The sequence below is a fragment of the Hyperoodon ampullatus genome (genome assembly GCF_949752795.1).
Source record: "Hyperoodon ampullatus genome assembly, chromosome: 17".
In the NCBI taxonomy this organism is placed as follows: domain Eukaryota; kingdom Metazoa; phylum Chordata; class Mammalia; order Artiodactyla; family Ziphiidae; genus Hyperoodon; species Hyperoodon ampullatus.
The window spans coordinates 37777205-37788089 of NC_136930.1; the positions used below are offsets into that span (position 1 = coordinate 37777205).

The window sequence follows — 10885 nt, forward strand, 5'->3', positions numbered from 1 at the left end:
GTAAAACAGGAACACAATCCCACTCATTAAAAAAAAAAAAAAAAAGAAAGAGAGATGGCAAAAAAGTATGTCACAGGTGAAGGAGCAAGGTAAAAACCTACAAAACCAAATAAATGAAGAGGAAATAGGCAATCTACCTGAAAAAGAATTCACAGTAATGATAGTAAAGGTGATCCAGAATCTCAGAAATAGAATGGAAGCATGGATTGAGAAAATACAAGAAATGTTTAACAAGATCTAGAAGAACTAAAAAACAAACAGAGATGAGCAACACAATAACTGAAATAAAAAATACACTAGAAGGAAGCAATAACAGAATAATGGAGGCAGAAGAATGAATAAGTGAGTGGGAAGACAAACTGGTGGAAATAACTGTCGAGGAGCAGAATAAAGAAAAAGAATGAAAAGAATTGAAGACAATCTCAGAAACCTCTCGGACAACTCTAAATGCACCAACATTTGAATTATACCGGTCCCAGAAGAAGAAGAGAAAAAGAAAGGGTCTGAGAAAATATTTGAAGAGATTATAGTCAAAAACTTCCCTAATGTGGGAAAGGAAATAGTCACCTGAGTCCAGGAAGCATAGAGAGTCCCATACAGGATAAACCTTACGAAAAACATACCAATAGACATATTAATCAAACTAACAAAAATTAAATTCAAAGAACAAATATTAAAAGCAGCAAGGAAAAAAACAAAAATAAGAAAATGGTAATAGCAACATATATATCAATAATAACCCTGAAGGTAAATGGATTAAATGCCCCAACCAAAAGACATAGACTGGCTGAATGGATACAAAAACAAGACCCATATATATGCTGTCTACAAGAGACCCACTTCAGATCTAGGGACACATACAGACTGAAACTGAAGGAATGGAAAATGATATTCCATGCAAATAGAAATCAAAAGCAAGCTGGAGTAGCAATACTCATAACAGATAAAATAGACTTTAAAATAAAGACTGTTACAGGATATAAAAAGGGACCCTACATAATGATCAAAGGATCAATCTAAGAAGAAGATATAACAATTATAAATGTTTATGCACCCAACATAGGAGCACTCTAATAGATAAGGCAAATGCTAACAACCATGAAAGGAGAAATCAACAGTAACACAATAATAGTAGGGGACATTAACACCCCACTTACACCAATGGACAAATCATCCAAACAGAAAATAAATAAGGAAACACAAGCTTTAAATGACACAATAGACCAGATAGATCTAATTGATAATTACAGAACATTCCACCCAAAAATGGCAGAATACACTTTCTTCTCAAGTGCACATGGAACATTCTCCAGGATAGATCACAACTTGGGTCACAAATCAAGCCTCAGAAAATTTAAGAAAATTGAAATCATATCAAGCATCTTTTCTGACCACAATGCTATGAGATTAGAAAACAATTACAGGAAAAAAAATTGTAAAAAACACAAATACATGGGTGCTAAACAGTGCACTACTAAATAACCAAGAGATCACTAAAGAAATCAGAGGAAATCAAAAAATACATAGAAACAAATGACAACAAAAACACGATGACCCAAAACCTATGGGACGCAGCCAAAGCAGTTCTAAGAGGGAAGATTATAGAAATTCAATCTCACCTCAAGAAACAAGAAAAATCTCAAATAAACAATGTAACCTTATACCTAAAGCAACTAGAGAAGAACAAAGAAAACCCAAAGACAGTAGAAGGAAAGAAATTATAAAGATCAGAACAGAAATAAATGAAATAGAAACGAAGAAAACAATAGCAAAGATCAATAAAACTAAAAGTTGATTCTTTTTTTTTTTTTTTTTTTGCGGTACACGGGCCTCTCACTGTTGTGGCCTCTCCCGTTGCAGAGCACAGGCTCCGGACGCGCAGGCTCAGCGGCCATGGCTCACGGGCCCAGCCGCTCCACAGCATGTGGGATTTTCCCGGACCGGGGCACGAACCCGTATCCCCTGCATCGGCAGGCGGACTCTCAACCACTGCGCCACCAGGGAAGCCCTAAAAGTTGATTCTTTGAGAAGATAAAATTGATAAACCTTTAGCAAGACTCATCAAGAAAAAAAGGGAGAGGATGCAAATCAATAAAATTAGAACTGAAAAAGGAGAAATCACGACTGACACTGCAGAAATACAAAGGATTATAAGAGACTACTACAAACAATTATATGCCAATAAAATGGACAACCAAGAAGAAATGGACAAATTCTTTGAAAGGTACAATTTTCCAAGACTGAACCAAGAAAAATTAGAAAATATAAACAGACCCATCACAAGCAATGAAATTGAAACGGTGATTAAAAGTCTTCCAACAAACAAAAGTCTAGGACCAGATGGCTTCACAAGCAAATTCTATCAAACATTTAGAGAAGAGCTAACACCAATCCTCCTCAAACTCTTCCAAAAATTGCAGAGGCAGAAACTCCCAAATTCATTCTACGAAGCCACCATCACCCTGATACCAAAACCAGGCAAAGATGCCACAAAAAAAAGAAAACTACAGGCCAATATCACTGATGAACATAGATGCAAAAATCCTGAACAAAATACTAGCAAACAGAATCCAACAGCACATTAAAAGGATCATACACCATGATCAAGTGGGATTTATCCCAGGGATGCAACGATTCTTCAACATACGCAAATCAATCAATGTGATACACCACATTAACAAACTGAAGAATAAAAACCATATGATCGGGCTTCCCTGGTGGCGCAGTGGTTGGGAGTCCGCCTGCCGACACAGGAGACGCAGGTTCGTGCCCCGGTCTGGGAGGATCCCGCATGCCGCAGAGCGGCTGGGCCCATGAGTCATGGCCGCTGGGCCTGCGTGTCCAGAGCCTATGCTCCGCGGCGGGAGAGACCACAGCAGTGAGAGGCCCGTGTACCGCAAAAAAAAAAAAAAAAAAAAAAAAAAAAAATGATCATCTCAATAGATGCAGAAAAAGCTTTTGACAAAATTCAACACCCATGTATGATAAAAACTCTCCAGAAAGTGGGCATAGAGGGAACATACCTCAACATAATAAAGGCCACATACAACAAACCCACAGCTAACATCATTCTCAATGGTGAAAAACTGGAAGCATTTCTTCTCAGATCAGGAAGAAGACCAGTATGTTCACTCTCACCATTATTATTCAACATAGTTTGGAAGTCCTAGCCACGGCAATCTAAGAAGAAAAAGAAATAAAAGGAATCCAAATTGGAAAGGAAAAAGCGAAACTGTCACTGTTTGCAGATGACATGACACTATTATAGAAAATCCTAAAGATGCGACCAGAAAACTACTAGAACTAATCAATGAATTTGGTAAGGTTGCAGGATACAAAATTAATGCACAGAAATCTCTGGCATTCCTATACACCAACAACGAAAAATCAGAAAAAGAAATTAAGGAAACAATCCCATTTACCACTGCAACAAAAAGCATAAAATACCTAGGAATAAACCTGTCTAAGGAGGTGAAAGACTTGTACTCAGAAAACTATAAAACACTGATGAAAGAACTCAAAGATTACATAAACAGGTGGAGAAATATACCATGTTCTTGGATTGGAAGAATCAATATTGTGAAAATGACTATCCTACCCAAAGCAAGCTACAGATTCAGTGCAATCCCTATCAAACTACCAATGGCATTCTTCACAGAATTAGAACAAAAAATCTTACAATTTGTATGGAAACACAAAAGACCCCAAATAGCCAAAGCAATCTTGAGAAAGAAAAACGGAGTTGGAGGAATCAGGCTCCCCAACTTCAAACTATACCACAAAGCTACAGTAATCAAGTCAGTATGGTACTGGCACAAAAACAGAAATATAGATCAATGGTACAGGATAGAATGCCCAGAGATAAACCCAGGTACATATGGGCACCTAATTTACGACAAAGGAGGCAAGAACATACAATGGAGAAAAGACAGCCTCTTCAATAAGTGGTGCTGGGAAAACTGGACAGCTACATGTAAAAGAATGAAATTAGAACACTACCTAACACCATACACAAAAATAAACTCAAAATGGATTAAAGACTTAAATGTAAGACCAGGCACTATAAAACTTTTAGACGAAAACAAGGAAAAACACTCTTTGACATAAATCACAGCAAGATCTTTTTTGATCCACCTCCTAGAGTAACAGAAATAAAAACAAAAATAAACAAATGGGACTTAATTAAACTGAAAAGCTTTTGCATAGTAAAGAAAACCATAAACAAGACAAAAAGACAACCCTCAGAATGGGAGAAGATATTTGCAAATGAAACAACAGACAAAGGGTTAATCTCCAAATATACAAACAGCTCATGGAGCTCAATATCAAGAAAACAAACAATCCAGTTAAAAAATGGGCGGAAGACCTAAATAGACATTTCACCAAGGAAGACATACAGATGGCCAAGAGGCACATGAAAAGATACTCAACATCACTAGTTATTAGAGAAATGCAAATCAAAACTACAATGAGGTATCACCTCACGCCCATCAGAATGGCCATTATCGAAAAAGTTAGAAACAATAAATGCTGGAAAGGGTGCGGTGAAAGGGGAACCCTCCTACACTGTTGGTGGGAATGTAAATTGATACAACCACTATGGAAACAGTATGGACGTTCCTTAAAAAACTAAAAATAGAACTACCATATGACCCAGCAATCCCACTGCTGGGTATATACCCTGAGAAAACCATAATTCAAAAAGAGACATGCACCACAATGTTCATTGCAGCACTATTTACAATAGCCAGGACATGGAACCAACCTAGATGTCCATCGACAGATGAATGGATAAAGAAGGCGTCGTACATATATACAGTGGAATATTACTCAGCCATAAAAAGAAAAGAAATTGAGTTATTTGTAGTGAGGTCGATGGACCTAGAGTCTGTCATACAGAGTGAAGTAAGTCAGAAAGAGAAAAACAAATACTGTATGCTAATGCATATATATGCAATTTAAAAAAATGGTACTGATGAACCTAGTTGCAGGGCAGGAATAAAGAGGTAGACATAGAGAATGGACTTGATGACAGGGGGTGGGAGGGCGAAGCTGGGGCAAAGTGAGAGTAGTATCAACATACATACACTACCGAATGTAAAATAGTTGGCTGGTGGGAAGCAGCAGCAAAGCACAAGGAGATCCGCTCGGTGCTTTGCGACGACCTACAGTGGGATAGGGAGGACGGGAGGGAGGCTCAAGAGGGAGGGGATATGGGGACATGTGTATGCATATGGCTGATTCACTTTGTTGTGCAACAGAAACTAACATGGTATTGTGAAGCAATTATACTCCAATAAAGATCTATTAAAATTTTTTTTAAAAAATTAAAAAAAGATTACTGCTGATCCCAAAATATAAATAAAATATAAAGTAAGTCACGGCAATAAACTAATGAAGGCCTAAATTTTATTTTTTGCAACATTTTATTTTGATATAATTTTAAACTTATAGAAACAATCCAGAAATAATACAAGGAAGTCTCATATACCCTTTACCCAAATTCACCATTTGTTTACATTTTGCTCCTTTTACTTTCCCTCTATCTCTCTGTGTGTGTGTGTGTGTGTGTGTGTGCATGTGTGTGTGTACACATCTGAAAGTAAGCTGGACACACTGTGCTCCTCTACCTCTAAATACTACAAAGTGTGCTTACAAAGAGCAAAGACACTCTCTTACATAATCACAGTAAAATTATCAAAACCAAGAATTTAGCATTGGTAGTATAATACTATTACCCAATCCACAGTTCATATTCAAATGGGGTCGCTTGCCCCAACAATGTCTTTTGATAGTTTCTTCCCTGAGCCAGGATTCAATCCCAGATCACACAATACATTTAATCAACAAGTTTCTTTAGTCTCCTTTAATCTAGAACAGTTCCTCAACCTTTATTTATCTTTTGTGATTTTTGACACTTTTGAAGACTACAGGCCAGTTATTTTGTAGAATGTTCCTCTATCTGGATTGTCTGATATTTCCTAATGATGAGTTTCAGGTTATGCATTTTGGACAGGAATATCACAGTTCATCATAACAGGGGCACATAATATCAATGTGTCCCATTACAGGAGGCATTCACTTGATTAAAGTGGTGTCTACCAGGTATTCCTGCAAAGCTAGTATTTTTCTATTTGTAATTTTTTAAAGTATGTTGTAAGGAGATGCTTGAATCTATTCAAATATCCTATTTCCTGATCAAACATTCACCCATTTGTTTTGGAATCCATTAATATTTTCCAACACCATCAATTACATTACTTTTATTTTTATGATTTAGCATTCCACTCTGAGAAAGAGCTTACGCTCCTCCCCATTTATTTATTTAGTTGTATTAGTATGGATTCAGACTCCTACAATAACCCACATTATTCAGTGGGTTATTATCCATTAGTATATTTATTTTGATGCTCAATTTGTTCCAGATTTTGTATTTATCAGACCACTCAAGTATAAAACCCCTGAAGTCACCAAAACAATACTTTCTCAGTCTGGATTAATCCAATCTGAGAAATAATTCAAGAACAAAAATTTAAGAATGGAATAAACAAAGTAACGGGACACTAAAGTTGACTGCTAAGCTTAATACTTCCGCGCTTCGCATGTTGCCTTGCTTAAAACAGCTGTATAATTTCAAAAAATGCCTACTTCATTAGTTTTTAAAGACAACTATTTAGTTTCTTGATATTACTTATAACAGGAAAAGAATAAATCAGCATTTTGGGTTTGGAATTAGTCATTAGAAACTCCATCAGAAAATAAAGTCAAGGGTGTCAAGACGATTCAATGGGGGAAAAAACAGTCTTTTCAACAAATGGTCCTGGAACAATTAGATATCCATATGAAAAAAGATAAAATTGGATTCCTACCTCACACCATACATGAAAACTAATTCAAAGTGGGTCACAGGCTGAAATGTAAGAACTAAAACTATAAAACTCTTAGAAGAAAATATAGTAAATCTTCATGACCTTCTTAGATATAACACTAAAATCACTACTACCGACACCAAAAAAAAAACCAGATAAACTGGACTTCGTCAAAATTTTAAACTTTTGTGCTACAAATGAAACCATCAAGAAAGTGAAAGGCAAAAACAGAATGGGTGGAAATATTTGCAAATCATATATCTGATAAGGGACCTATGTTTAGAATATACAAAGAACTCTTACAACTCTATAATAAAAAGCAAATAATCCAACTTAAAAAAAGGACAAAGGATATGAATAGACAGTTCTCCAAAGAAGACATTCAAATGGCTGATAAGCACATACAAAGATGCTCAATGACATCAGTCATCAAGAAAATGTAAACCATAACCCCAAATGAGATACTACTTCATCCACAGTATGGTTTATAATCAAATAGATAATAATAAGTGTTGACAAGGATGTGGAGGACTGAAACCATCATACATTAACGGTGGGAATGAAACAGTACAACCACCTTGGAAAAGAGTCTGGCATTTTATTAAAAGGTCAACCACAGAATTATCATATGATCCAGCAATTCCACTCCTAGGAATGCACCCAAGAGAAATGAAAACATACATCTACACAACAATTTATACACTAATATTCATCAGCATTATTCATAATACCTAAAAATTTTTTTAAATGGAAACTAAACACCCATCAACCGACAGATGGAATAATAAAATACGGTATATTAATAAAATGAAATATTATTCAGTGTGGCAAGCAGAATAATGCCTCCCAAAGGTGTCCACACCCTAATTCCCAGAACCTGTGGATATGTTACCTTACGTGGCAGAAGACGCTTTGCAGATGCAATTAAGGTTAAGGACCTTGAAATAGAGAGATTGTCTTGAATTATCCAGGCAGGCCCAATCTAACCAAATGAGTTCCAGTTTCAGAGAACCAAAAAGATGGCAATATAAGAACTCAAACCGCCATTGCCAATTTTGAAAACATAGGAAGGGGACCATGAGCAAAGGAATGTAGGTGGTCTGTAGAACCTAGAAAAGGCAAAGGAAACATTCTTAAAACCTCCAGAAATAAATGCAACCCTGCCAACACCTTGATCTTAGCCCAGTGAGACCCACATTGGGCTTCTGACCTACAGATCTGTAAGATAATACATTTGCATTGTTTTCCTTTTTTCAAAATATTTATTTGGCTGCATCAGTTCTTAGTTGCGGCACACGGAATCTTTCGTTGCGGTACACAGGCTCTTCGTTGCAGCGCATGGGCTTCTCTCTAGTTGTGGTGCGTGGGTTCAAGAGATCGCGGGCTCAGTAGTTGTGGTGTGTGAGTTTAGCTGCCCCGCAGCATGTGGGATCTTAGTTCCCTGACCAGGGATCGAACCCATGTCTCTTGCATTGGAAGGCAGATTCTTAACCACTGGACCACCAGGGAAGTCCCACATTTGCATTGTTTTAAGTCACTAAATTTCTGGTAATCTGTTACAGCAGCAATAGAAAACTAATACATTCAGCAATAAAAAGAAATGAATTACTGATACATGCTACAATGTGGATGAGCCTTTTGAAAAACACTATGCTAACTGAAAAAAGTGAGTCACAAAAGGCCACATGTGTGATTCCATTTATATGAAATGTTCATAATAGGTAAATATATAGAAACAGAAAGTAGATTAGTGGTTGCTAAGGGCTGGGGGATTTGGATGGGCTGATGTGTATGAGGTCTCTTTCTGGAATGATAAAAATGTTCTAAAATTGGTTTTGGGGCTTCCCTGGTGGCGCAGTGGTTGAGAGTCCGCCTGCCGATGCAGGGGACACAGGTTCGTGCCCCGGTCCGGGAAGATCCCACATGCCGTGGAGCGGCTCGGCCCGTGAGCCATGGCCGCTGAGCCTGCGCGTCCGGAGCCTGTGCTCCGCAACGGGAGAGGCCACAACAGTGAGAGGCCCGCGTACAGCAAAAAAAAAAAAAAATAGAAGAAATATTAGTAGACTTTAATCTCCATAACATAAATGAATCAGGGAACTGTAGAGTAGCAGAAGTGTGGACTGTTCATTTTATATATGCTCTATATAACCTTTATATAACTTCTATATACCTAAGACTAAAACAATCCTTCATTTTAGTAGTAAAGAATATATATTAAGACTGCTTCAGGGGCTTCCCTGGTGGCACAGTGGTTAAGAATCCGCCTACCAGTGCAGAGGACACGGGTTTGATCCTTGGTCTGGGAAGATCCCATATGCCGTGGAGCAACTAAGCCCATGCGCCACATCTACTAAGCCTGCACTCTAGAGCCCGTGAGCCACAACTACTGAAGCCTGTGTGCCTAGAGCCCACGCTCCGCAACGAGAAGCCACCGCAATGAGAAGACTGCACACCACAAGGAAGAGTAGCCCCTGCTCGCCACAACTAGAGAAAGCCCGTGCGCAGCAACAAAGACCCAACGCAGTCAAAAATAAACAAATAGGGCTTCCCTGGTGGCGCAGTGGTTGAGAGTCTGCCTGCCGATGCAGGGGACACGGGTTCACGCCCCGGTCCGGGAGGATCCCGCATGCCGCGGAGCGGCTGGGCCCGTGAGCCATGGCCGCTGAGCCTGCGCGTCCGGAGCCTGTGCTCTGCAATGGAGGAGGCCACAGCAGTGAGAGGCCCGCATACCACAAAATAAATAAATAAATAAATAAACAAACAAATAAATTTATAAAAATTAATAAAATTAAAAAAGAAAAAAAAGAGACTGCTTCGGGACTTCCCTGGTGGTCCAGTGGCTGGGAATCCGCCTTCCAATGCAGGGGGCATGGGTTCGATCCCTGGTTGGGGAACTGGGATCCCACATGCCACAACTACTGGGCCTGCGCACCCTGGAGCCCTCACGCCGCAACTAGAGAGACACCTACTTGCCGCAGCAAAGGACCCCACAGGCCACAAAGAAGATCCCATGTGCCGCAACTAGGATCTGACGCAACCAAATAAATAAACAAACAAATAAATAAATAATGTAGATTTGTTTTTAAAAAAAGACTGTTTCGAGCACTTACTTTTTACAAGCATAAATGAAGTGTCCAGAACAGTGATATAAAGCATTATTTATGTTTTCTCTTTAAATTGCTTTATTTAAAGTTTTCACTTATGTGTTACCTTTAAAAAGAACACTGATCAGAACTTTTTTTTTTTTAACAAGAATCTCCACCCCTTCCCTTGCAGAGGTATTTTTCACTGTTACCAAAAGTTTATTTTACGGACCTAACCCAAGTTTATTTTATGTCGTTCCTTTAAAATATATATATTTAGTCATTATTTCTAAGGTTTTTAGAAGAATTTATCAGAGATACTGAAAATTCCTATAGGCATTAAGTATTACTACCTGTTTACATGGCACTTTTTAAAAAATGCATGCTTCTCTAGATTATACTTCCTTTACTGTTTTTTTTTGTTTTTTTACCTCAAATAATTTTATATCTGAATTCAGCTTTGTAACCTCTTCATTAGGACTTGGATTACTTCTTGCTGGCGGTATAAATTTTGGCTTTTTGAAGGGATTCCCTTGCAACTGACTTGGTGCTGCCGATCTTCTCATATTCAGCAGTATTAACCTGAAAAATACCCAAAACAAAAATGATCTAATCATAAGTCAGATTAGAATCACCTCCAAGTATATCATCACTACAATCATGACATCTTTAAAAATATAAGAGAATAAACCTGTAAAAAGCCTCAGGAAACAAATTCAACAGCTGGTAACATTTTATTTTCCATCACAAAAGGCTTCTGAAAAATATTTAAGATTTAAATTACATGGTGTAAAGCTGAGCATATATTGTATCAATTTTGATAAAACTATAGATTAGATAATGATTATATAGCCTTAAACTCAATTTAGATAGTAGTTTCAAAATCAAAAGAAACATAATTATTCACAGACATACATCCAGCATGTTGCTTTT

At 37.8% G+C, this 10885-nt stretch overlaps 1 protein-coding gene across 1 annotated transcript in view; it reads right to left on the bottom strand.

The window, feature by feature from the left end:
• RAD54B (RAD54 homolog B) overlaps nt 1–10518 on the bottom strand; it is a gene marked incomplete at both ends in the record, with an annotated part of 89053 nt that extends 78535 nt beyond the window's left edge. Inside the window, one exon of the mRNA XM_079722666.1 lies at nt 10384–10518. Within this exon, the coding sequence (XP_079578792.1) occupies nt 10384–10518 (135 nt within the window). The remainder of the gene's footprint in view (nt 1–10383) is intronic.
• Between the last annotated feature and the right edge of the window lie 367 nt (nt 10519–10885).